The sequence below is a fragment of the Arvicola amphibius genome, chromosome 11 (genome assembly GCF_903992535.2).
Source record: "Arvicola amphibius chromosome 11, mArvAmp1.2, whole genome shotgun sequence".
NCBI classification, from domain to species: domain Eukaryota; kingdom Metazoa; phylum Chordata; class Mammalia; order Rodentia; family Cricetidae; genus Arvicola; species Arvicola amphibius.
Window position 1 is genome coordinate 107,397,641 of NC_052057.2, and position 27,957 is coordinate 107,425,597.

Consider the following 27,957-nt stretch of genomic DNA (forward strand, 5'->3'; position numbering starts at 1 on the left):
AATTATAAACTGTGTTTAAACGACGTTTTCCCTAACTCTGATATTTTTACAACTAGCTAATAATGTTACTGGTGATAGGATTTAGGACGACTAGATAGACAGGATACCATGGCTAAGCCACTGTGGGAAAGCTAGAGTCTACCAGCCCAGCCCAGCCCACTTCCTGTTGTTCTTCAGCCTGCAAACTAAGAATAGGTTTTTCCTTTTCCGAAAGCGTTTAAAACTCAATATAACATTTTGGCATCTGCAAAGTATATGAAGTTCACATTTCAGTTGCTTTATTAATGTGCAGCCACACTTGCTCACTTGTGAACTTTCTGTGGCAGAGTAGAGCATCTGGGACCCCTTTACAAAGAAAATTTAAGAAATCCTGGGATAGAGCCAAGAATGGCGTCCAACTTGAGCACTAATGTCACTTAAGACAAAACCCTGAATAAAGACAGTAAACTTGGATTGCAAAAATAGTATTCGTATAAAATGGAAATCCATCCCTCAGTTGTCAAACTTTCTGATTTCTTTAAGGACAAAAGCAACTAACAGTAACAGAATGCAGCTTCTGGACTCTGAGTGCATGTTTACCTATAGTGGGTCAATAAAAGCACATGGAGGCCCATGCTGTGAGACAGACCATGGTTTAAGAAAGTCATGTTTCAAAGTCAGCTAAGACAAATGCATTCTCCCAATTGTGTCCAATTGATACATTCGTATGAAAACGTTAATAGTACTAAAAATGAGCTGGGGATGTAGCTGGATGGTGGAACACCCCGTGAATATCTACAAGGCCTCGGGTATGATCATCAGTACTGACCAAAAAAAAAAAAAAGAAAGAAAGAAAAGAACAAAGGAAAGAAGTGGGGGAGGAAGGAAAGAAAGAAAAAAAAAGTACTAAAATGACTGGCAAAAATAATCCAAAGGTTTTAAGCAGAAAATAAACTGATACAAAACCACTGTGTTGAGTTCCGCAAGCGCAGCAATAAGAAGCGCTCCTTTTCACCGTAAAATACTAGGGGGCAGGCGAAGGTGCCCAGCTGATTTGAGTATGAACAGCAAGTTCTGCTTAACGGAAGTTTTAAAGACTTTGCATGAGGCATAGGCAGTCATATCGGCTCCCTCGTCCCTGTGGCCTCTTGCATGACAAGTGCATTTGAACTAGTGTCTCTAAAGTCTGGCCAGCACTGGTAAGCTCGCCTGAAGACCGACCTCAACTCTTCCTTCTGCAAAGCTGGACTGACGACAGACGCTTCCTCTGGCCGGTAGGATTGAAAGAGTTCACCCACATGGAGCTCCACATGGAGGGAGCCCTTACAACAGCGCTACATACATCTGTCTGCACTGATAGCTTCTCCCTCAGGACAAACACTGTGTAGAAAGTGAAACCGTATGTCAGACCTGGGAGTGCATGCTTGAGAGAGCAGCAGCCAGGAGTCGGGGGGCTCAAGAAGGATGACTGAGAGGCCCTGTTGAAAAAGAGAGAGCACGAATAGAGAGAAGAATTGGAGTACCCTTAGATTAGGTAAGAACGGATGAATTCAAAGTCTACAGGGCTTTCGCTTCAGCACGTCTATCAGTGGACAGATCTCTGAGATGACGGTCAGCTGTTTGTGACACATCCCTTGTCGTAAATCCTTATTTCATGACAGCAATTATTGTTCAAAGTGCCAACTGGTGTCCACTGAAAGGCAAAACCACACTGCCACTGAGGATTCTGTCATTTATGTTTTGGAAGACACGGTTTGATCATGAACAGAGCATATAAAAACAGGGCTAGCCGGCTACAGTCCATAAAAGAGATTCCCCTAGCCCAAGTAAACTCGCAGTATCAAGACAGCTTTCAAATTCAGTCCACCAGTTTTTTGAATACCTACTAAGAAGTAGCATCAGTTACAAGGATGAGAAGAGAAATGACTCCTAATGAAAAGCCCAGCACGCCAGAGGAGGGCTTAGTCACCTCCTAAAATGACATAGTCCCCAAGACTGGAGGAAGAGATAAGAGTTAGGGCCTTACAGATGAGCTCATTATCTGGAGGGAGGGGGGATGGGGAAGACGGGGACAGGACTGGTGAGGGAGAGCAGGTTGGAGGAACTCAAGGTTCCTCAGACTCACTAGGACAGACAGTGACCCTGAAGAAGCAGAAACCCTGGAGTTTAGTAGAGTCCCTGCATGTCACTGTAAGGTCAAGGATAACTCTGAAAGTTCCAAGTGAAGATTCACAAAGCTGATCACTGAAGTCGAAAGACTATGAAACAGTTACTTGATTTGAAGTGGAAGTGGAAGGGAAGCGCCACTCGCTCCCACTATTAACTGAAGTCTCTATTAGCTCCGCGATTTATACGTCAACTACTATACACATAAAGGATATAAAAATATTCGGCTTCTTATTTACAACACGGGTGTCTCTATATACTCCCAACCCTCACTCCTAAACCAACTACTAACCCTGAGAAACTGATATACCGGCCACGCTGGTGCCAAGCTTGACCAGGACCAGAGGGCTTGGTGAAGAGGCAGCTGTTGTCGGGTGGAGCCGCCAGCTTGAACCTTGAGTTTGAAACTGGGTGTGGGCAGTGATGCAAAGTAGTAATACATACTTTTTTGGCGCCAGTTCAAAAGAATCTGAACATTCTCCCCACAGGCAGACAACACCTCTGACATGAACTTGGGACTTAGAAACCATAGTCCAGTGTCACTCAACTATATAGAGTTGAAGCCAGCCTGGAAGCAATGGGAACAAATCAGAGAATTCTGGAAAGCCACCATGGCAATGGCCCACCATGTAAGTGCCCACAGTTACTCTCCTCTAGGTAGACTGCCAGCATAGGTATTTATAGAGTATCTGGCTCTTTTCAAAAAAGAAAATATAGAATTGAACATTTTTAATGTATACTCTTAGTGAATATACCTTTGGGTCTCTCCTCCCATTTTTGCTCCTGGTGTCTACAGTCATTAAAAATGATGATGTGTTTTCCTTAGGATGACGTGTCTGTCCTAATGCATATTTAATTATACTTAATGGATGCCGACTTGAACACCACCGTTGACTAGAGCCACCCAGGAACACCTTGGGTGAACGCAGTAGCAAAAGAGAGCAAATCCTAATTGCTAAGAATTCTCCTGTTTTTATCATTAAGGTAATTTTACATCTTCAGGAATATTCAGAGTTCTTTTTTTCATCTTTCCTAACAGCAATATAAAACTGTTTTCTCATAACTACTTGCTAATTGGGAAGATACTTTAGATAAATACAAACCACTGCTTATCACTATAATCTCTTCCACACGCCCCATCCACTGTGTGGCTATCTAAAAGCATTTAGCCTCCACGGAAATGTTCTCGAGAGGCTGCTGATGCACTTGTGACATCCTGTGAAGTTCTCCACGGCAACATGCCAAGTAACCCTCTTGTGCAGTACCGCTCGAAATAAAGACTGTTGGGAGACACTCTTTCCACAGCTAGCTCTTTATCTCCCCGTTGTGTCAGCTGATCGTGCTAGCCAAGGCTGTGAAACGCGTAGGCCAACAAAAGGCAGCCTTTGTCTAGGTTTAAATCCCAATCAGTATGACGACTCTCTCAGTTTTACCAAGTCAATGCACAGACACCGTAAAGCTCAAATGGAAAACGTATTTGAAGTGTTCGCAAATGGTTTAAATACTTCCCGAAAGCACGGTTGCCTTGACAATCCTGTTTGACTAGGAGAAAAGCTTGTTCTTTTTTTTTCCCCCCAAAAAATGTTGAAATCATGACTTGTTTTTAAGTAACGGAAGCTAGAATACAGGCGATATTGAAAAATATATACTGAAGGCTTGCCGCTCCGTCTAGTCTGTCGGCCTTGCAGCTGTGTCTAAGGGGTTCCCATCAGCAAGTAGAAGGTCAGGGCCACAATGAGAAGCAAACAAAAGGGAGAGGAGAAGGTCTGGTAGGCAGCGGACGGCATGAAAATGTCTTCGTATTTGTAAATACTGACAACGCGCTCTGAAGTCGGCGGGGAGTCTATGTCGTGCCTGGTGATGGAGCCTTTAACACAGAAGCAGAGTGAGGGCCAATTAAACGCAGCACAGAGTTAAAAACAGAAACACTACAGACGGGCTTTCACTGCTGAACACATACACCATGCTTAAGATGTGGAATCATGTATTAAAGTCATCAGCAGGGTTCTCTGCAACTGCTCAGACCACAGAGAACACAGAAATCAATTATCTTTACTCCCAAAGATGGTTCTTAGGAATCTGAGGACATCTCCTCCCAAATCTCTCTCTCTGTTCTGTGGCAGCCAGTTTTAATATTTATATTTGCACAAACTATATGGATTCTATTTGAATCTAACAAATTTAAACTCCTCAATAGCAGACAGTATAAAAATCTTTAACTTTTTTAAAAGATTAATATTTTAATTTTAATTGTGCGCATGTGCAGGGCTAAAACAGAATGCAGGATCTCCCAGAGATGAAGTTACAGGTAGTTGTAAGTCACCTGATAATGAGTAGTAGGAACTGAACTTGTGACCTCTACAAGAACACAGTGTGATCTTAACCACTGAGTAACCTCTCCAGCGTCAGGGGGAAAGAGAAAACTATTTTTTTTTTTAAATACAAGCAGCAAATTTTACTAATTCTGCCTCCTCAAATCTTTGGCGGAGCAGTGAACCCAGGGTTTCGTGCATGTTAAGCAAATGCTCTATCACTGAGCTACCTCCACAGTCCCAAATCTTGTTATATGTATCAGGAAGTCTAGTTCAGACCAAAATCTCCCATACAAATGGAAGAGCCCTCTTTCATTGTGGACTATTAAGAGCTAGCCAGCCTTTGGCTCCAGAGATGGCTCAGAAGATAAGAGTGTTTATTCTACAAGCAGTAGGACATGAGGCCCTAAATCTGAGTCTTCAACACCCATATAAAAAGCCAGGCATAGCTGTGTGTGTGTGTGTGTGTGTGTGTGTGTGTGTGTGTGTGTGTGTGTGTGTGTGCATAACCTGAACACTGGGCAGCAAAGGTATGCATCTATAACCTGAGCACTGGGCCATCAAAGACAGGTAGAATGGCCAGCAGGCCAGCATAACCCAAAAGGCTGGTTCCAGTTCAGTGAGAGACTCTATATCAAGAAATAAGGTGAGTGGGGCACTTTAATCCCAGCATTCAAGAGGTAGATGGATCATAGTGAGTTCCAGGAGAGCTAGGACTATGTGAAGAGACCCTGTCTCAAAAAAAAAAAAAAAAAAAGGCAAAGAGTAATAAAGGAAGACACACTTGATATCTTACTCTGACCTCTAATCACACATCTGTACACTCACACTAATATATCACAGGGATGGGGAGAAAAAGAAAGAAGGGGAAAAAAAAAAGAAGAGAAGGGGAGGGGAATGGCAGGGCAGGGCAGGGGAGAGGAGAGGGCAGGAGAGGCAAGGAGGAGAGACTTCTCTACCCAAAAGAAATTGGCATGCTGGATGTCAGTGATTTTTCTAGAAGAGTGGGGAGAACAGTTTGGAAAAGAGAATGACTAAGGTAAGTCCTTGGAAGGAACTTTCTCGATGTGGCCACCAGAACAACAAAGGAAGTCCTGTGTAAAGTGCTTAAGGGCGGAAGACAAGATCAGCAGCAGAGAGTTCGCCTCTCATCTGAGGACCTCAGGTTTAATCCTCAGCACTGAAGAAATAAAATGATAAAAAGAAACGGTAATGAGCCATTTCTTCCACGCTATGTGCTATGGGGCACATCTGTAACACATCTGTAGTTGTGACTTCCAGCAAGGCTAAGGCAAGAGAACTGCTTAAACCAACAGTTTCCTTTTTGCTTTTGTTTTGTTTTGTTTTTCCAACACAGGGTTCCTCTGTGTAGCCCTGGCTGTCCTCAGACTCACAGAGATCCACCTACTTCTGACTCCTGAGTGCTGGGATTAAAAGTGAGCACCACCATGCCCAGCAAGTTTTCCTTTTCTTAAAAAAAAAAAAAATTGTTTTATGCTTAATGAGGTAAAGTTGATTAGCCATGACTGACTTCCTGGAAAAAAAAGTATTAAAGCTGGCTTAGGGAAACAGGCATGATGGGTCAATGCAAAGACTGCCCTAGGACTGGAGCTCAGTTAGGGTTTTTTGGAGTGTTTGTTTTTGCCGTACAAAACTGGAGATTGAACCCAGGTCCATAAACATGCTAGGCAAATATCTACCACTGAGCTATAGGCCCAGCTTGCCAACCTTCTTTTACTTTTTTACTCTGAGATAGGATCTCACAAAACTTGCCAGGCTGGCTTTGAACTCACTCACTCTGTAGCCCAAACAAGCCTTGAACTTGTGATCTTTCCTCCTCGGGCCCCCAGAGTAGCTGAAATTAGAGGCCATATCAACAGGTCGGGTTTGCACTGAGCGGCAGGATGGGGATGGGGGGCTTTACTGTCTTTCAGGAAGCTCCACCAGACCCAGCACAGGGAGCATCAGCTGCAGTTCCTGCCTGCTACACAAAGTCTCCCAGCTGGCAGGGAGAGACCCCCTTCTGCACGGGGTCTGTGCTCACCACACCTTACTGTCTTGCCCTTGCCTGGCCTCTTGGGCTATGCCATGCACCTCCAGCTCATGGTTTTCTTGAGAGAAATAAGATCTCTAGTCCTTCAGGCCTTAGCCCAAAGCTTATGCTAAGAGACAAGACTAGGACCGACAGATGTTAGAGGAACTCCTGGAAAACAAGCAGTACACAGGCCAGCACATGGGGTGGGAGGGCTCGGTTTGCCTGAAAACAACGAGAAGAGGAACCTGGAGGAGCTTATCAGGCAAAGCCAGATGAGTATGGAGCCCTCCACATCTCGGATGTTAGACTCCAAGAAGACAACCTTCTGAACATGTGAAAGTCCCCATTATCCAAGGTGCCTCTCTCTGCTTTCAATGACCATAGTCAGCTGCAGTTCAAAAAGGTAGGATGGGATAGCAAGATATTTTGAAAAAGATTGCATTTTGTATGACTTTAATATGACTATGTTTTGTTTTGACTGCTTTATCAGTATGTTATTATTATCTGTTATTATTGTTAGCATCACTGTAAACCGCATACTGAATTCTAATTTATACATTATGTATAGTGGTAAATGTGGAGTTTCAAGTAGACACTTCAGTCCCAGTAACCATCTCTAACAGATGAAGCGGGACTACTACACAGTATTTTTCAATCTGCGAAAGCAATTTTACATAATTATTTTCACCCACTAGCTATAGCCTTAGAAAGCAGGTATTATTATTGCCCCCACTTTAGGTATAAGGAAATGAAGTTCAGATTTTAGCTAACAGGTTACATAGCTACCAAGGGGGAGAAGCAGTACTAAAAACACACATTTTCAGATTCCAATCTTATCGTTTGAAATGAATTCATCTCTCCAAGCTAGATTATCATTTATTTCCCAGGATACTAACGGGACTTGAAGGTTCCATTGCAGATCCAGTGGGGTTACTCTGGGAAACCAGCAAACAGAAAGGTGCCACCAATCTGGAGGCACCCGACTCTTTTCCCAGCAGGCAATGGGTGAGAAGAGAAGAGAAGAGAAGAGGAGAAGAGGGGCTTGTGTACTTTAAATCAATGGAAAGAAATCTGGGGGAGGGGGCAGCTCAGCTACAGCACCACAAAGCTGTCAAAGACACAGTAAAAACAGATGTTGAGGGCTGGAGAGATGGCTCAGTGGTTGAGAGCACTGGTTGTTCTTCCAGAGGACCCGGGTTCAATTCCCAGCACCCACATGGCAGCTCACAGCTGTCTGTAACTCCAGTTTTAGGGGATCTGACACCTTCACACCAATGCACAGGAAATAAATTCAAATGAATTATTTAAAAAAAATAAAAACAGATGTTGAGCTGGGTACGGTGGCATACATTGGTAACCCTAGCCACTCAGGAGGCAGAGTGGGAGGCTTGCTCTAGCCTGAGCAGCATAGTAGACACCTGGCTCAAAGAAAAAGAAAAGGCAAGGAGGAAAGGTAAAGTTCCTCGCGGCCAGAGTGAGAGAATGAGTTCTCTCCACAGGATTGCAAACCAAACATACCTCCACTCTCGGTGAGGCCACTAGGCCTGGTGACCGCGGAGAAGGCTCACAAGATCACCTGACTTACGCAGCCTCTAGAAGGTCTCTTGTGATCACCCTTGGATCTGCGATAGGAAACTACGGGAGAACTTTGCTGCAGGAAGTGACATCATCCACAGCCCAGCATCATCAGGGCATTTGTTAAAAATATGGAATCTTGACACCCCCCCCCAATGCCCAATGGCTGATGACTTCATTTACCAATATAGTTGGGGATCATTATGTATCTTAATATTTGAGGATTAGTGGGTTAAAATATAGGGTATTTTTGATTGATTTGTGACCATGGCAATAGATATAAAGTAAGAATGAATGCTTACTGACAAGCTCTAGAGACCCTTGCCTCTTCAGTATTTTGTTGTTATTGTTGTTTTTCGAGACAGGGTTTCTCTGTGGCTTTGGAGCCTGTCCTGGAACTAGCTCTTGTAGACCAGGCTGGTCTCGAACTCACAGAGATCCGCCTGCCTCTGCCTCCCAAGTGCTGGAATGATGGGTAAAAGACTTCACGGACTTTAGGATCTGAAAGACCCAGAATTGAGTTTATTGCTACCATAAATTAGTTGTCTACCATGAGCCAGTGTCTCATTCTCTGTAAGCACGAGGGTGATGCTAGAGCTCTGCAAGAAAGGGGTCTGGAGCGAATGCAAACATCTGCGCTCCATGGCAGAGGTGTGGTTGCTTCATGAAGCACACCCTTATCCTACGTGGTCTCACACGCTCTAGCTGTGCGTGTGTGCACTGTGTCAGGCGACCCCCCCCCCCCGCACCCCAGGAAGGTCTTTATAACCTTCTGAAGGAAGGATTCCTATTCCCTTTTCCTCTTAAAGCTGACCGAGTGCTGTGACGCTCGTGCCCCTGCTGTGTGACCCCCACTAACAGCGCGCATGCGCACAGCAGTGACTGGCGTTCAAGGCAGAGGCTAAATCGGAGGCTTACCCTGAATGGCCGGACCCCAAGCGAACAGGTAATACCAACTCAAGTGTAGATCCACGATCGTTTCATCTCTGGGAACGTTCACGGGGCGCTTAAACCTGCAGGTGACACGATTGTTCTCGAAAACCCCTTCCTCGTCTCTGGCAGGATTTCTCTGGACCTCCTTGGCCCACTGTCCCACATTGTAGAAGTGCTGGATGCGGACTCTGCCATTGTCATCATGGACGCAGGCCATGACATCATCACCGCCCTAGCAGAGAGAAAGGTTGAGAAGAAAAAAGTTCAGTGTCTGCCTTCTGCAAACTTTTTCTGAGAAGTATACATCCTACAGCTTCTGTAATTAGAAGAATCATACAATTTATTTAGAAAAACCATTAAAAACCCTTAAACCAGGACAGAGAGATGGCTCAGCCAGAAGAGGCAAGGTGCTTGCCACCAAGCAGAATGGCCAGAGTTCGACCCCTGGGACCCACCTGGTAGAAGGAGAGCACCAACTCCTGCAGGTTGTCCTCTGACCTCCACAAGCGCACCATGGCATGCATACCTCCCTCACAAACAAATAAATGAGATTTTAAAAAATCCTTTTTTTCCCCTTAAAAATCCCAAATCAGTGAGCAAAGTCAGCATCCCTATGGCTGACATCTGGGGCCTTCCTGCTGCGACAGCTGGGGGATGCATGCCTGCAGAAGACCACACAAAGTAGCCTGAGGAGTCCCGCCAGGCAGATCTACCCTGAAGCTCATCCTAGCAAAACAACCAAACAAAAGTTCACTTACGGAAAACTCCCCAGAGGAATTAACTAATCGGTTCAATAATTTAAAAGCACCAGAAGCTATTACACAGTGAAGACGGCTGGAGTCAGGGGACCACTAAATGCAATGATGTTCTTAGGCAGGATCTTACTGACCGATGACATTTAGAAACAATGTATCTGACAGGACTAGCCTATGGATCGCCAACTCTCTGACTTTAATGAGTAAAGCACATAAGGAAAGACTAGGTCCTTGATTTGAAGAAAAACCTCTTAAATATTTAGGGTTGAAAGGTCATGGTATCTGTGATAGACCCTTGAAGTTTCCAGAAAATATGAATCATAAGCAGTTAACCAGCAGCGGAAGCAGCACTGGGAGAGAGGAACACACGGACAACAAAATGCTGCTTGAGAAAATGCTCTGGAACCAGGAAACGGTGGTGACTTCGCAGCAGCGATTGTGATTGACGCCACTGAATTATTCACCAGAAAATGGTCAGAAGCGTGCATTTCCGGAACACACTTCTATGACAAAAAGCTAACAGTTGATGCATCTGGGACGAGAAATGGAGACAGAGATGGGGTAAGAGAGAAGACTTTGGGGGACTATCTCTGTAGCTTACTTGGAGGTTTAATTATTTTTTTTTCTTTAGAACAAGTTAAAAATATTAAAGTCTGGCTGACTGTACTGTTTGGTGGAGGATACGGATGACGGAGGAGGCACCGCCTGGAGCCGAGCCTGTGGGGCTTGCCATTTAGATAGGAACCCAAAGCTGCCGCTAAAAAAATAAATAAATAAATAAACCTAGTTTGAAAACCATTCCATAAAAATTCAAGGTTATTAAAGAGGGAATACACGTTGCTCTTACTATACATTACTGAGTTTTTGTTTTTAAATTTAATCCATGCTTCAGTGGAAAGAGGAAAGGAGGGGCTTCTTTATAAGAACTATCATGACATTTGAAAGGCTCCCTAATCTGCCTCTGTTACCTGAGCCCTAAATCAACCCACTCTTCCCTTCCTCCTTCCCTCCCTTCCTTGTTTTCAGACAGGGTCTCACTATGCAGTCTCACTATGGTCTTGAGCTCATGTTCTTTTTCTTCTTCCTTTTCCTGTTTTCTCCTTTATTGGGTTGATTCACAGGCCAGGGCTTGGGGTCGGCCTGCAAGGCCCTCAGCACAGCCCCACGCCCTGGCCACCAGAAGAATCACAGGTTGATCTCAGGAGCTGCTCCTTTGCTTCACACCCTAGGGAGAGAGAACCCAGTGAAGCCATGGCAGGGAGAGTGTGCAGTCACTCCACATCCTGAGGTGGCAACAGTTAGGGACTTCAGGCTTTGCCTCCCTGGCATCCATGAAAAAAATAGTTCCATCATGTACAGCACGGGCAGCCCGTATGTCAGGGGTGCTGGTGCCAATGGATTAGTTTCAGGGGGTTAGTCTATTATCATTGTGTGCGTGTACGTGTGTGCTCACAGTTGGTGGCTAGGGGACCCTAGACAGCTTTTCAGACTGGATCTGGTCTCCAGAAGGAGGACCAAATGTCATTGGAGGATTGAGAATTTCAACTCCACCCCACAGTGTCTAGGTTGAACTATCAGTTATGAGCAATGGTTAAACCAATATGTCTACATAATGAGGCCTTTATAAAACCTCCAAAGAGGACACTGGAGAGAAGGCAGAGAAACGAAGAGAACTTGCTGCTGTTGACGAGGCCTGGGTTTGGTTTCCAACAACTACACTGGACAGCTCTCTCTCTGTCTCAGTCTCTCTCTCTTATACACACACACACCACACTCTCACAATTTTCAAAAAAATCTTCTTAAAACTCCCAAAGAAGTGCTGGGGACTTGACGCAGTTGGTAAAATGCTTGCCTTGCAGTCCTGAGTTTGTATTCTCCTAACCCATATAAAAAGGCAAGTGTGGCTGAGCCTATCCGTAATCCCAGCAGTGGTGAGACTGGCACACAGATAGGCAGATCCTCAAAGCTCACTGGCCAGAAGGCCTCGTCTACTTGCTGAAGCTCCAGGCCAGGAAGAGACCAGCTCAGATAAAAGGTGGCAGTCGTCTGAGCAAACACCCGAGACTGTCTTTGACCACCGTACTCAAGTGAACACACACACGTCCACATCCACACGTACATGTACAACTACATACAGAGACACAGAGAGAGAGAGACAGAGAGACAGACATGGAGAGACAGAGAGAAACAGAGACAGAGATAGACAGACACACATGCACGCACACACACACACATGCACAGACATACAAAGACACACAGAGAGAGTTTGTATGATCTTCCTGACTGCTAATTACCGAGAGGAGCTTGGAGGATGATACACCCTCAGCAGGTACGGTAGCTCCTCCCTTACTCCCCCATGCCTTCTCTACATATCTCTTGCATTTGGCTGCTGTTCATTTACTTTGTTTTAGCATCCATACTATGAACTGGTGCTGGAATTTGGATCTCAAATGTGTCCCGAAGGCCTCCGTGTTAAAGGTTGCTGCCAGCCTATGGCACTATTGGAGAGGAGTGGGAAACGCGAGGGATGGGGCCTAACAGAAGTAAGTTAGGTGGTAGGTGGCGTGCTCCTGGAAGCAGACATTGGGACTCTGGTCCCTCCCCCACTCAAGGTTAGAAGGTTTCCTCACCCCACGGACTTTCTATCACAACCAACTGTCTTAGTTCGGGCCCAAGCAATGGGGCCAAACAACCATGGATGGAAACCTCTGAAATCAGAGCCAGCATAAACCTTGGGTTGTTGCTGATGAGCATCTACCTGTCTGTTTATCTTTTTGTTTTTGCTTATTTGCTCAGTGGGTGGCTGTGTTGGGTGATGGAATGCAGGGCCATGTGCATGCTAAGCAAGCTGAGCTACATCCTCTGCCTTTAAAGCCTTTGGAAAACGAGTTAATGTAATGTAGAGCTGATTGTCACAACAGGCAAATCACGGAAAGTGTTCACCCGAGTTCTGGCGAATTAACGAAACTCTAAAGGACGTCACAGGGACTCTGATGTGTATAGTCAGTTTGTTAGATTACAGCCTGGAATTTGAAATTGCCATCGACAATGGAGCAGACTTGAACTAAACCCTCACTTTGTAACATCTGACACTCTCCACATAGACTGTGTTAGAACCGACTGAGGTAGAGGATGCTACCTTGTGTCCATTGGAGACTTGCCTGGGGCATGCATGTATGTGTGTGCGCGTGAGTGTATGTGTGTGTGTGTGTGCGTGCGCGCATGCGTGCGTGCGTGCGTGCGTGATGGGGTAGAGGAGTGAGAAGTATCTGGTCACAGAAGTGTTCTGTGTTGAGTGTGTGTGTATAAATGAAGAACACTTGACTCTCTTACAATGGTTCTCCACCGCTGCCTCTTCTATGAAGAGAGCCTTGGTGGCTGCCCCTTCCAGACTGACTGAAGCACACACAGGAAGTCAAACCCAGTTCCTGGACGACAGCCAAGTCCAGCTGAGCCCACAGAAAACAAGCCGAACCCCAGCCAGTCCACACTCATGTGAGCAAGAGACATAAAACAATCGGCATAGGACACGTAGTTTGCAGTATAGTGTGGACAGAGCTGATCACTACGTGGAGCATAAGACACCCTGTATTCTAACACCCAATCTTTCCACTAAAGTTTGCTTGAATTAAAAAAAGATTTACTTATTTTTATTTATGTGTACATTTACATGTGTGTGCCCACATGAATTGATATGTCATATATACGGTGTGCATTGTGTGCAGGTGCCCACAGAGGCTGGGGGCATCAGATCCCCTGGAGTTATAAGTTGTGAACTGCTTGATGGAGGTGCTGGGAGCTGAACCCCGGTCCTCTCTCTGCAAGAGCAGTATGTGGTCTTACCTACCGAGCCATCTTTCCAACCTCTGAGTTTTTCAAACTTGCAGTTTGAGAATTGTGAATAGCACAATGCTTCTGCTTCTTTGATTAATACATTTGCTTCCAAAATCTAAAGAACAGCAAAGAGAAAAGGCAGCTTCTATCATGATTTATGCCTTACCATCTTTTTGTCTGAAGAGAATCCAACTGCTACCCAGCCATCCGTGTCTGCGCTCAGCTCAAACTCCACATCAGCCCCTATCATCCGGTAGCTAAGGAAGTAGTCACAGGTCTCTGCGTTGCAGCCGGGCTTGCCGTACCTGGAGCATATGCCAAAAGAGACATTATTGCTTCTGCGGAATTCAAATAAGAAAAGAGGGCACCTACTGTGCACCCCAGGACGCAGAGCCATGTTATTGATGCCATTAGATTGTTGCTCCCCAGGATCTCAGAAACACAGGCTCCTCAGGAGGGACCATGGGTAGGAACCGTTCTACTTTACATGTTAACTGAAGTCCAAAGAAGGAAATGGGCTCAACCAGGTTGCATAATGAAGTCAGTGCCTGCAACAGGACTTCAACTGGGTCTATTTTTCAAGTCAAAAATTTGTCTGTTTTGGGCTGGAGAGATGGCTCAGAGGTTAAGAGCATTGCCTGCTCTTCCAAAGGTCCTGAGTTCAATTCCCAGCAACCACATGGTGGCTCACAACCATCTGTAATGAGGTCTGGTGCCCTCTTCTGGCCTGTAGGCATACACACAGACAGAATATTGTATACATAATAAATAAATAAATATAAAAAATTTGTCTGTTTTTTCTCATCAGGTAGTGATGGTGCACACCTTTAATCCTAGCACTAGGGAGGCAGAGGCAGGGAGATCTCTGTGAGTTCAAGGCCTGTCTGGTCTACAAGAGCTAGTTCCAGAGCAGCTAGGGCTGTTACACAGAGAAACCCTATCTCGAAAAGCAAAATAAAACAAAAAATTGTCCGATTTTTCTTAATTAAAATGTATACCAAATATTTTTCCTTATAACTTTTCATAGTTAAAATATCATAGATTTAGAAATAAAAACAGAAATCTTGAAATTTACAGTATTTTTGTGGTGATAAATGGGGCAACTTTCCTGGAAGCGGTTTTCTGCGTGGTGCAGTGGTATGTCTGATTTGCCCCTGTAGGAGCTTTCCAGTAGAGTGTATTCTTATTGACATGGAGTGATGGCCCAACTCCCGCAATTTAATGTCTTGGTCTGCTGCAAAAGCCACACTTGGACAAATGCATCATGTAAAAACCTCACCCGGGAGCTGCTGAACGCAGAATGTGATTTATTTACAAAATGTACATGGTGTTAATATAATCACAAAGGCAGACACAAAAACCTAAAAGTAGAAGGTCTTTGTCTATATAGGAAGATTCTGTACACATTCATCTTTTAAGGGAGCAACCCCAAGCAGAACACAGAAATTTCAGATTTCTTACAGAGAAACAAGTGGAATGACTCAGTAGATCAGAACAGCTGCCGCCAAGCATGGTGGCCTGAGCTTCATCCCTGGAGCTCACATGCTAGAAGAGAAAGGACTCCAGCAAGCTGCCTTGTAATCTCCACATGAACACCATGGCATAAGTGTGTACACTTACCTGTACATATGTGCATATGCATGCCCATAAAGACGTGCACATAAAATAAATAAAAATGTAACAACAACAACAACAAAAACTTTACAAATGGCCAGGCAGTAGTGGAGCATGCCTTTAATCCCAGCACTTGGGAGGCAGAGGCAGGTGGATGTCTGTGAGTTTGAGGCCAACCTGGTCTGCAGAGTGAGTTCCAGGAGAGCCAGGACTGTTTCACAGAGAAACCCTGTCTCAAAAAACTATAATGAAAGAGAAAGAGAGAGAGAGAGAGAGAGAGAGAGAGAGAGAGAGAGAGAGAGAGAGAGAGAGAGAGCAGGCCGAACAAGCCAGTGAACAGCATTCTTCCATAGCCTCTACTTCGGTTCCTGCTTCCAGGTTCCTGCCTTGCTTGAGTTCCTGCACTGGCTTCTCTCAATGGTGGACTGTGATATAAGCCTTTTTGGCTATGTCTTTATCATGGTGACAGAAAGTGACTACGACAGTGTCTTTAAAGAAGAAAATGTCCCAAATGAACACTAGCCAAGCGTGGTGGTGCATACTTTTAATGCCAACATTATGGAGGAACTGTGAGGAGATTATCCAGAATTCAAGGCCAGCAAGACCCTGTATCAACAAACAATCAAAACCCCTGAACGCTGGGTTTCTTGTCTGAGTTCTCCATAACCTTGCTGAAGTTGCAGGGGGGACAGACCAATGTGCCCACAAAGTAGTGCATGCAGGTAGAGAAGCCAGTCCATTTCTGAGCCCTAGTTATCAGTCGCAGCTGTACCTACCTAAAGCATCCTTTAGTTCTCCCACAGTCTTCCACTTTGATTTTGGCAAACGGGTCCACCGGAGGAGCAGTGGGAAAAGGATAGCCTGGATGGTGAGAATAAACCGGGGTCGTAAAAATCCAGTAACAGCCTTTACAATGAGAATTCTAAACACTGCATTGGCGATTTTCTGTTATCATTGTTAGCAATGCTTAGGGACTTAACAAAGGTCTTTGATAAAGTCGGAATATCTCCCCTACCTGAGGGAGTCCTTTGGATTTCACCTTAGGTGGGCTCTGGGAATGGGTGTGTTCTTACTTCTTTTTCAAGCAAGCAACTAGGGACCTTGGGTGGGGACCTCGTTCTAAAGAACCACTGACTTCTCACTGCCCCCTAGGAGTTAGGAAATCTCAAGTTTAATACATGCACACGCTCTGGAAGAGAGAGACAGTCGACAGAGGCCCAGCTTTTAACTTGGCACTAGGGCGATTCCACTCATATGTAGAAAATGTTTCTATTTCATCTCTCTGGACTGCCACGCTAAGTCCATCCCACACATAGTTTCAAGCATGGTCCCTCTGAGATTACTTACACCCTAATGCATTTAGGCACCGTTAGAGAGTAAGGCCATGGAGCCCTCCAGCTTAGAGGGGGAAATCCTTTTCACCTAGGCTGTTCACTTTACGTGCTCAGGAGCCGTGTGTGTCTCATCCTGTGTTCTCTGCCCAGCAAGGTGTTTGGCACTGGACACCGAACAAATGATCGTCAGTGGTGAAATGCAGGCTTCCACAGATATGCCTAGGCAGTGCACGCCATGTCTTTTTATTGGTAGTGCTTGTGTTCAATAAAGTTTTATGTAGTTAAATTAGCCTTATGCTTTTTGCAAACGTCCCCAGAGTATGCTTTCCTGCACAAGTCTGTCCATCTCTGCTATCACAAAGTTTGAGCACCTGATCAAATACCAGCTCTCTTTTTATCGCCCCTGAGTAACCGGGTCAGATGCTTTGCCTCTCGTTTGATCTGATTTTGTGCTAAAACCTACATTAGTTTCACCAGTATTGACCGCATCCTGCCTTGGACAGGCTTCTTTTTCTTTGTATTTATTGATCAAGCAGCTTATCAGCGCTACAGATCGTAGTAAGCATTGTCACTTATGCCCTGACCGTTGTGTGTCACAGACGACGTTCCAAGGCTATTTTTCCCACAGACTGTTCATCCAGGAATGCAGTGGCTATTTCCTTACATGCCACTAGGATTCTAGCGGTGGCAATCGCTTCAATGCTACTTCTGACTCAAGTTCTGCATCTTCTTCTTTTGATCTCTTTCTGTGTATGGGGGCGGGGAGGGGTTGGAAACAGGGTTTCTCTGCAACAGCCCTGGCTGTCCTGGACCTCGCACTGTGGACCTCGAACTCACAGAGATCCACCTGCCTCTGCCTCCCGAGTGCTTGGATTAAGGGAGTGCACCACCACTGCCTGGCTGTCGTCTTTTTGTTTTTGTTTTTTTTCTTTAAGGAAAAATGGGTTTCTGGACAGCAAAGAAAAGCACATTTTAGAACAGAGTTTATGCAAATGTTCTGAACTAGTTCATTAGGTTAGCAAATGCCTTCACTAACACTGATTTCCTATCATTCCATATGTTCTAAAATAAAACCAAATAAGAACTTGTGTTCTGTGAGCTGTGCTTACACATTTATTTAAACACCCCCTGCCCCAGTTTTGTGGATTAAATTAACGGTTTTGGTGTACATTTTACCACTGGCTTATATAGGGTTTTATGGTTAAGGTCACCACAATGCGAGGAACTGTATTAAGGGGTCCCAGCTTTAGGAAGGGCGAGAACCACTGCTCTAGAATCTTGGACTTCTAGTAGTAGGTGTGTCTTTACTCATCAGGAGTCCCTTAGAGAACACCTGAGTTTGCACTAAGAGATAAGATGTGTGTAATGCATTGGCTTAAATGCTCTCCCAGATTGGGATGCATAAATTGTCTCCTGCTGTGGCTTGAATTTGAATGTCCCCACTGGCTCTTTTTTGTTGCTGTTGTTGAACCCTTGGTCCCTGCTGGTGGCACTGTTTTTGGAGGCTGTGGAAGCTTTAAGGAAGTGAGGCCTCCATGGCAGGAGGAGGTCACCAGGAACAGGTCTCTGGAGAATCCTCCCTCCTCTATTTCTGGGTTCACCGTGATAGGAGCCGACTCTGCCACTCAAGATGCTTTGAGTAGAGCTGCCCCACCAGGTCTATGCCCCCAAGATAGGATGAAACCATAAAGCTGATTAATCTTCCCACCCTTGAGCTGCTTCTGGTCACCGTGGTCACAGAAAAGCAAATGACACACCTCCACAGGCTTGCCTTCTCCAACTGTGAAAACACAAATGTCTTTACCTATGTTGGCTCTGAGTTTCTATCTAGGACATTTTTATTGTGTAACCCAGGAGAGGCAAGGCCAGACGGCCTCTCTAACCGTGCAGAGTTTGAGCAGATTACTATTCTGAACACTGTGGGCTAGCAGTGCCCTGGGCACCTCATGATTGACTGCCCCAGTTTCTCCACATCCCAACTCGACATGATATCATTATTATTTTAATTTGGATTTCCCTAAGCACTGATAGACACAAATGTCTCTTTATATCTGTATAAAGCCCTTGGGTTCCTGCTTCTGTGATGTCTATTTCTGTAACCTCTGTTTCTTTTATTATTTGGAATTCAAATTTGTTCATAGAAGGTTATATATATTTCATAAAATTGTTGGTTCCAGACGTTGCTATTTTTCCTACCACCTTCTCACTAATTTTTTTCTATTTACTTGTTTGTTTTTTTCTATGATGCCCTTTTTTAGACCCAAATGTTTAACTTCAATGAAGTTCTCTCTCTCTCTCTCTCTCTCTCTCTCTCTCTCTCTCTCTCTCTCTCTCTCTCTTTCTTTCTCATTTTGTTTTTGTTTTTTGAGACAGGGTTTCTCTGTGTAGTCCTTGCTGTCCTGGAACAAGTAGACCAGGCTGGTCTTGAATTTACAGATATCCACCTGCCTTCACCTCTCAGGTACTGAGATTAAAGGTGTGTGCCACCACCTGGTGCTTTTCAGGCTCTCACGGGATCATTTTCTATCCCACCAGCCTGAGCCATTTCTCTCTTTTTACCTACTAATGTTGTAGTACTGTATCAATAGCGCAGTGAGAGCTTTGACCCACTGGGAATTTACTCATTATCTAATGTGAGGTAAGAAATCAATTGTATTTTTCTGCACATATTGATTTGTTTGGGTTTCTTTTTGCTTTATTTTGTAAGGCAGAGTCTCACTATGTGTACCCAGCTGACCTGTAACTCTCTATATAGATCCATCTGGCTTGGAACTCAGAGAGATCTACCGGTTTCTACCTCCAGAGAGTTGAGATTAAGGGTGTGCGCCATCACGCCCAGCTCTACTTAAGTTAAATCAATTTTTTTTCTCAATATAATTTGTGAAACAACTCATGCTTTCTCTAGTAATTTATGACTCTTTTCCAAGTCACCAGTTCTTTCACGAAACTGGTCTATTCTAGATTTTCTGTTGTTTTGTTTGTAAAATAACTGTTATTTTACATCACTTTGTATTGTATCTTAATTATCTAGCAAAGAAAACTATCTTCTCCATTCATGGGACTTGATTCTTCCTTACAAAGCACAGAAGTCATGTGTGAGGTTCCCTTCCAGAATGGTACCAGGGGGCTGGAGAGATGGCTCAGAGGTTAAGAGCATTTCCTGCTCTTCCAGAGGTCCTGAGTTCAATTCCCAGCAACCACATGGTGGCTCACAACCATCTGTAATAGGGTCTGGTGCCCTCTTCTGGCCTGCAGGCATACACACAGACAGAATATTGTATACATAATAAATAAATAAATATTTTTTTAAAAAAAAGAACGGTACCAGACTTCTGTCTGGAATTGTCTTCCATCTGAGATAAATTGTGTGTGGATGGAGAACTGGTCTAGTCATAATACCAGGTTATTCTTCTCAAGATCATGGCTTATCTGTTTATTCACATTCTTTATATCCCTTAATAGTTCAATTTTTTCCTCTCTGTAGATAAAATCAGACGTCGTAGAGCTCTGTCGCTACTTTGGGCTGTTATCTTGTTTTTCTTTACATTCTCTGGCTCACTGTCGCTGGTGGGGGAAGGACTTTTGGTTCCTAAGCTATTCTAATCTTCTAAAAGCTTTCCTGAGAAGTTCAGCTAAGTAAGGGAAAAAATGACAAAGGCCAGGTAATGGATCATCCTCTGCACAGGAAATGTCCACAGTAGACAAATATTGAGACAGAAGGCTTTAACGGTTGCCGAGAGCTGAGAAGGAAACCATGAAACGTTTGCGTGCTGTTGGCTCTAGGGAAGCATGGCTTCTTTTCAGGGTGATCAGAGAGTCCTAACTATGACTGTGGTAATAGCTGCACAAGCCCTGTGGACATTCTTTAGATCCGTATCATATCATGCCTTAAATAGCTGCCTGAGCACACACAGGCCACCATGTGCCCGCGGAGGTCAGACGACAACTTCCAGGAGTCAGTTCTGGGCATCGAACTTGGGTTGTCCAGCTCACCTTTGCCTAAAACATCATTTTTTATTTCTTCTAATGTATTTGTATGGGCAATATATGTTTATGTACACGGTCAAAATTTAGCTATAACACCTCTTTCTCGTCTTGTCTGTCTGGCACACTAATAAAACTACATTGTCACATCGAACGAGTAGGGCTTGTTTTCTCTTTTCTTCCCCTGAACTATGTTCAGCACTGGTGAAGTGGTTCAATGAGTAAAGGTGCTTTTTTGTATAACCCAAGTTTGATCCTTGTAACCCATGTAAAGGTGGAAGGAGGAAATCGAATCCACACATTGTGCTCTGATTTCCACACCATGGCACTCATATTTGCACAATACCCCAATGATGCACACATACAACACTATAATGATTAATTTTAAAATTAACATATATATCTATATATGAAGTAAAGGTGTTCTGTCCCCATGTGTCCATGTGTGTCTCTATATGATGTACATGTCCTAGGTCTGGAGTTAAATAGAGTTGTGAGCCACCATGTGGGTGCTGGGAATTGAACTCAGGCTCTCTGGAAGAGCAGTCAGTGCTCTTAACTGCTGAGCCACCTCTCCAGCCCCACCCACACATTTTAAATGTGTATTTGTTTAGAGTGTGTGCTCCCTATCACCGAACCCGGAGCTTCTTAGTGGGAAGACTTTTTTTCAGTTGACTTGACTTCTTTCTTCTTTTCTTTTTTCCTTTATGTGGTGTGTATTGTGCATGTGTGTGTGTGATTGCATGTTCACATGTCTGCAGGCACACATGCAAAATCATGTGGGGCCCGAGGCTGACATCTTGTGTCTCCCTGGATGGTTTCTACTTTGTGTATTGAGGCAGCCTCTCTCACTGACCCAGGCTGGGGAGTCAGCTTGCTCCAGCTTCTGGGCAAGCACTTTACCGGCTGAGTCACTCCACCTCACCCCATTCTACCCCATCCCACCCCATCCCACCCCATCCTACCCCACACCTCCCCATCCCCCATCCTACCCCATCCTACCCCACTCCATCCTACTCCAACCCACCCCATCCTACCCCATCCCACCCCCACCCCACCCCATCCTACCCCATTCTACCCCATCTTACCCCATCTCACCCTACCCCACCTCATCCTACCCCATCCTACCCCACCCCATCCCCCCAACCCCACCCCACCCCACCCCACCCCATCCTACCCCACCCCACCCCATCCTACCCCAACCCATCCTACCCCACCCCACCCCATCCCCCCAACCCCACCCCATCCCACCCCACCCCACCCCATCCTACCCAGCCCATTTAACTCAATTGCTTTTATTCAGGCTTCCTAAGTCTTCAGTCAGGTGTCGCTTGTTTGCCTGTTTTTGTTTTTTTCCTTTATTTAGTCAAAGTCAACTTCAAATTTGCAATCCTCCTGCCTCAGCCTTCCAAGTACTGGAGAAACCAACTTCTTATTAACTGGTTCTATCTGCCTCCATTGCTATCGCACCCCGACTTACCATATAACTTGCCATCTTAAAGCGCACAAATCAGTGTGTTTTACTCCTCCACAGGGTTATGCAACCCTCACTGTTATCTAATCCTCGAAAATTTCCACGGTTCCAGGAAGACGCCAAGTGCCAGGCAGCAGTCACTCCCCTGGCATCCTTTATGTTCTGTATCTATGGATTTGCCTGCTCTGTATATTTCTGTCAATGGAATCATTGTGGCCTTTGGGGTCTGGTTTCTTTCATTTAGCATAATGTTGTCAAGGTTCATCTACCATGCGGCATGCATTAAAACGTCACTCCTTCTTGGGACAGAATACCGTCCCCATTGTATGGACAGACCATATTGTTTATCTGTTCATCAGCTGCTAGGCTTTTGGGTTGTTCCCCATTTGGGACTATTCTGAACCATGCAGCTGTTGAGCAGGTTTTGTGTGATATGCTTTCAAGTCTCTTAGAACACAATTGCTACATTATATGGTAACTCTACATTTTACTTTTTGAGGAGATGCCAGTCATTTTCCAAAGAGCTATAACATTTTACATCCTCATTAACAATACAGAACAGGTCCAACTTCTCCACTTGTTATTTTCATATATACATATATTTCACATATATGCACTATATTTTGATATATTTATATGATTATATATTTCATATATTTCATTATATATGTATATCCCTCCCAGTAGACTTTTCACTGACACGTCTAGTAACTTTGTTTGAGAGACTAATTACAGCAACTTTTTTCTTCTCCTAGTTACTATTTTATCATTTCTATCTGTCAAGATATTCCTATATGGGGTTGGTTTTCTCATTTTTATTTCTCTGTTTGTTTTTGCACTGTTGGAGGCTGAATCCACAGCCCCACACATGCTGAGCAATCTCCTTATCTTGGAGCTCCTCCTCCGGTCACTCTTGGCTGCTGTGTGAGGTTCTGTGGCTTCCATTCTCATCTACTCTGTGGAGTGTGTATCATTTTGCTGCAATCCCTTGAGCCCACTTTGCCACACTCTACTGAGTGGCTAATGGCTTTTGCTTTGCTATTTATTGCTTCTAATGAACTGGTTGGATCAGAGCCTTCAGGTATTCATTTGGCCCTTGATTCCACGAAGTTTAAACCACAGACTGGCTGGCCATACCATTCAGCTTCTCCTCAGAACCACAGCATCCACCTCTTTCTGAGGCTGCCTGAACTGTCGCTTCTACTGATCAGAGCCATACAATAGAGAGATGGAGAGAGAGAGAGAGACAGAGAGAGACAGCGAGGTGGATTATCAAGTTCTATACCAGAGCAAAAGAGGATTTCACAGTGGCACTCTGTCCCTTCAGAACCTGCAACTTCTAACTAACTCCAAAACCCATCATCTCAAGTGTCTTCTCAAAGACCCCTATTCCTTCCTGCCCAAGTCCGTTCCTAGCACTTGCAAACACAGACCTTCACTCAGGCAGGTCTAGACACGGGACACCACCTACGCCACAGATTCCACCCACAGATCCAACAGTTCCCTCATCCTTCCTAGCTGTGTGAGTTTAGCCAAGATTTAAAAAAAAAAAAAGTGAGTCATTTCCCTTAACGCTTAAGTGTGGCAAACAGTAGTATCTAACTCACAGGAGCCGGCCCCGATGGAAACTAACGTAGATAAAGTGCCTTAGAAAATTATTAAAAGACAGTGAGGGCCAGGAAGCCAACACCATCTGTGAAGTGCTTGCCACACTAGCATAAGAACTCACATAAAAGAAATCAGGGCTTACGCGTTTATAGCCCCATGCTGAGGAGGCAGAGGCAGGCTCACAGGGATGGACGACTCCAGGCCAGTGAGAGACCCAGACTCAAAACAAAGAAACAAATAAATAAGTAGGTGGATGATGTCTGAGAACAGCACCCAAGGTTGTCCTATGGCCTCTGCACACATGAATGTGAATATAAATATGAAAGCACTCACACAATAAAACACTTGAAAGATAGTTCCAATAAATGATCTTGGCAGACTTTGTTCTCGGAGGCCACAGAAAACTAGGCATGTATTGATGGCTGTAAAGAACTTTCAGGCTCATAGAGAGAGAGCTACATATTTACGCACAGCACCTGACTGACACAGAAGGCCACAGGCAGAGGAAAGATGCCACACTGCCCATTCTTCTGTCCTCCCCTGCCTCCTGTACAGCTCTTTCCCATAATAGGGACATCTGGTCTTGAACTCACTGCTGAGCGGCTCATTGATTTGCATGTTTATCCAATGGTGAGATTGTTATGCTTGGGAGATAAGCAACCATGAATGGCTCTTTTCCTTACTGGTCAAAGGGAAGGCAGCTACTGCCATCCTCAGACTCACGGTCCTTAATCCTGACCAGCTGACAGCAGGTGGGAACAGAGGCTTCACTGAAGGACTAACACGAACACAATACTCCATTCCTTGTTGCTTTTCTCCCTCGGAGAATCCCCAGAATAGTTACCCATAATCCAATGTTTTATATCCTCCTGTTGTTGCAACATATATGTTCTGGGCTGGAATTTACTTCTCAGAGTGGCTGTAAAGTTACTGCCCACCTGATGCTAGACTTCATAAAACCAGATTCTACAACTGTCAGTTCATTCTCTCCAGGTATGCAAATGGACACAGAGAGTCTGGCTTGTTCTTCACTACTTAAATGAAAATACAGGAGCTCACATACCACCTTTAAGTCATTTGGAAGTATAAACTGGTTATGTACAGAATATGTTTTCAGAAAGACATGCTTAGGAATATTTATCCTTTCCCAGAATGATAGAGTCTGTTCCACTTGTTTCTCCACCATTTGCCCCTTCTTCCTGGGCTCAGGGCTGTCTGGCCTCCCTTGCAGCTAGGTCATTATTTAATTATGCTTGTAATTGCCAAAGACTACGAGAAGCAGCTTCCAAAAAGATAATTACTTATCCTAAACTTTTCATTTTCTTTACTTCAATTTTATTTGTGTGTGTGTATATGTGTATGTATGTGTGTGTGTATGTATATGTGTGTGTGTGTGTGTGTGTGAATGGGCATATGCCACACTGTGCATATGGAGATCAGAGGATAACCTTGGGTATCGTCCTCTACTTCCACCTTGAGATAGGGTTGCTGGTTTGCTGCTCCATCAATTGGCCCACAAGCTTCCAAGGATTTCCTTAACTCCATTTCCCATCTCCCCATAGGAGCACTGGGATTACGGACAGATATGCTACTGCACCTCATGTTACATGGGTTCTAATGCTCTGAACTCGGGTACTGCACGTTTGTGTTGCAGGTGTTTTACCCCCTGAGCCAACCCTCCAGCACTCTTCCCTCAGTCTTGAACAAAGACTTAAAAGCCACCAATTTTCTATTACATAGATGATAACAAGGTCTTAAAGGATAGTAGAGCAACAAGATGGAAGGAACATAGGTCTCCGAGTGACAACTTGGAACCAAGCTGCCTCACCAACCCCCTGAACAGCCAGACTCTAGGCCACTAAACTTATGTGGGGGAGGAAGGGGTTTCAATAGTCTCTATCTAAAAAATATATTTTCCCAATCCATTCTCTCCACCTTCCTTAATATAATAATTACATTTCTGAAGTGGATATAGTTTGTCTTTTTTAGCTAAAAGGTTGCCCTTCCCAGACTACTTTACTACAATGCGTGACCACATGCCTAAGAAACTAAAACTGGTAGATGGAACTTCTGTCCGAGTAGCGTCCTTAGTAAGCAGGAGGTAGCATTTTTCAACCCATATTGTCTTTTCTCACCATCTGAAATGTGAAGGTAATGAGCAGGGTTCAAGCAGCTTCTTGGGATCATTAAGTTACAAGTTAAGAATTACTCCCGAGTAGAAGTTCTGGCCCCAGGGTTCCTCAAGACCAGTTCTGGACTGTGAATTTCTAGATTTCCTTATATGAAAGAATTCTATCTTATCAAAGATATTAACATTTGCATCCTGCATATAACCGAACCTAATTAGGAGATACACCCATGAACAGATATCCTCATTTCAACCCCGAGTTTGATTCTTGGCTCCTATTTGCAGAAGTAAAGTAAAATAACTCTCCTCGACGCCGCGGAAGTAAGAGACCAGTTTCCAATCCTTTTATCAGAATGGATTTGCCTTTTGTGCTCTTTGAAACAGCTCTACAGGGAAGCTGGCTAAGAAACCCCAGTCTCTAGGCCCAGATGGTCCCAACAATGGTGCCTCACACGGAGACTACAAGTGGGGTGGCAGCAGATGTGGGTTGGACTGGGGAGAGAGCTATGACCCAGCTTTGGTGCCTAGGCAGTGAGACCAACAGAAAGATGGGGCGCCAGTACCTGCAAATTTAGGTCAATAGAGACCGACAGACCGGGAGGTAACTGGGCAACCCGTCTCTTTAAGTTGGGTTTTCTGCTGCTTGCCTGCTGCGCTGGGCTCCAGTACCCCAGGCCAGATGGCGCCTCCTCCGTGGCAGGGAGGATTGAGGAGGCCAGAAGCTGAGAACTGGGAAATAATAGGCTTAGCACCTCCTGTCCACAGCTTCGCAGGACTTGAATCTACCGGTCCTAGTCTCCCCACGTGTAAAAGGGGGAGCAGGCGCTGACAGCTCCTCCAGACTTCCCTCCTGCAGGCGGGGTCTGAGCACCGGGCTCCTCAGCCTAGACTCAGCAGTGCACATCTGTCTCCACTGACATCCTTACGGACCCCTCCTGCACTCCTCGTTCCCCCAGGTCTCCCCTCACCCTCCGGTAGCCTCACCCTCCTCCGACAGGTAGCGCAGGTCGTAGAACTCGCCGGCGAAGGTGCCGTAAGAGGAGTCGTGGCGCGGCACTGCCTCGTCAGCGCCCGCGTCCCCTCGCGCGCGTCCTCGGGGTCCCCGGCCCCCGGGACCCGCGCCGTCGTCCGCGGGGCTGGCGTTGCAGGCAGCGATCCCAGTCAGCAGCAGCCGCAGGAGCAGCGACGCCCAGGCCGGGCGCTGACAGGGTTGCCCCGCCATCGCTGCTCACCGATCCCGCAGCCAGGCCGCTCCGGCCGCAGCGGGGGCGCCGCGGGCGCGGGCCGGGACCGAGCCGCCACCAGCACGCGCCGCGCAGCCGCGGAGCGCCCGCACCCGCCGCCTCCCAGTCTCGCTCTGCGCATCCTCGCTCCAGCCCCGCAGCCTGCCCCAGTCCTCTCAGCATCACCCCCTCCTCTCCTGACGCTCCCTCCGAGCTTCCCTTCTTGAGTCCTTCACCTATTCTCCCCACTGCCCAGTCGCCTTGCAGTTTTGACCTTCTGGTCCCTAGGTTCTCACAGTGGCACTCCGACCTACAACATCAGCACCACCTGGGAACTTGCCAGCGTCTCTTTAGGCCCCATCCCAGACACACAAAGCGCGATTTGCTCTTTCACTCAAACTCCCAGCATTCAGTTTCCACACCTTATTAGAATGACTGTCTCCAACACCTTGCTCCTGAAACTTTTCGTTCAAAGGAAACAACACTTAACTAGACTCCATACATTTCTCGAGACGGTGATTTCATCACGGAAGGAAGACGAAATCACAAAATACTACTATACAGATAGCCAAAAAGAGGTCAGAGACGGCGAGGAAGGTGTAACTAAGCCCTTGGCAAAAGTCACGAGCACTGGAGCATACCTGAACTTTTCAGACTAGGCAGCTGGTTTATTATTTTTTCCCAAGAGCAAAGTGTGCAGACATCAAACAGCTCAATCATGTCTGATAAGTTTGCTGAACTGTCCACGTCTTCACATCCGTTCGCACCACTTACACCTTGCGTTATTTACCTGGCCGTTTATTGGTCCACTTAACATACCAAGGTCCCAGGCGACCTTTGTTGGGGTGGTGACAATTGGTAAGTTGTTTTCTGCAAGAAATAGGGACACAATCCCTCCCATGCTGCCACTTCTGAACCTGCATATAAACCGATTCTTCGGGTTCTTTTTTAAAAATTATTATTTAAAGTAAAGAAATTGCTACTGAGGCAGAAAAACAGATTT

General features: G+C 45.3%; 1 protein-coding gene across 2 annotated transcripts; it reads right to left on the reverse strand.

The window, feature by feature from the left end:
- Positions 1-957: 957 nt before the first annotated feature.
- Frrs1l (ferric chelate reductase 1 like) lies at positions 958-27,706 on the reverse strand. Of its 2 annotated transcripts, none has more exons than XM_038347913.1 (5): positions 27,596-27,706; positions 15,980-16,064; positions 13,756-13,894; positions 8,986-9,232; positions 958-4,012 (listed from the first exon to the last, which is right to left on the reverse strand). In XM_038347913.1, exons 1-5 carry the CDS (start codon positions 27,672-27,674, stop codon positions 3,840-3,842), a joined length of 723 nt encoding a protein of 240 aa, XP_038203841.1. In that variant the 5' UTR covers positions 27,675-27,706; the 3' UTR covers positions 958-3,839. The 2 variants fall into 2 exon arrangements, with proteins under 2 accessions (XP_038203841.1, XP_038203840.1); XM_038347912.1 differs by lacking the exon at positions 27,596-27,706 and adding an exon at positions 26,716-26,968.
- Positions 27,707-27,957: the final 251 nt, after the last annotated feature.

What these genes read in the sequence shown, in the direction of transcription:
- Frrs1l (XM_038347912.1), bottom strand. Translation starts at nt 26,953, where the DNA reads ATGGCGGGGCAACCCTGTCAGCGCCCGGCCTGGGCGTCGCTGCTCCTG. An exon ending in AGAACTAAAGGATGCTTTAG is followed by an intron (nt 13,895 to 15,979) that starts GTAGGTACAGCT and finishes CATATGCTCCAG; the next exon opens with GTACGGCAAGCCCGGCTGCA. An exon ending in TCTCTTCAGACAAAAAGATG is followed by an intron (nt 9,233 to 13,755) that starts GTAAGGCATAAA and finishes TCTCTCTGCTAG; the next exon opens with GGCGGTGATGATGTCATGGC.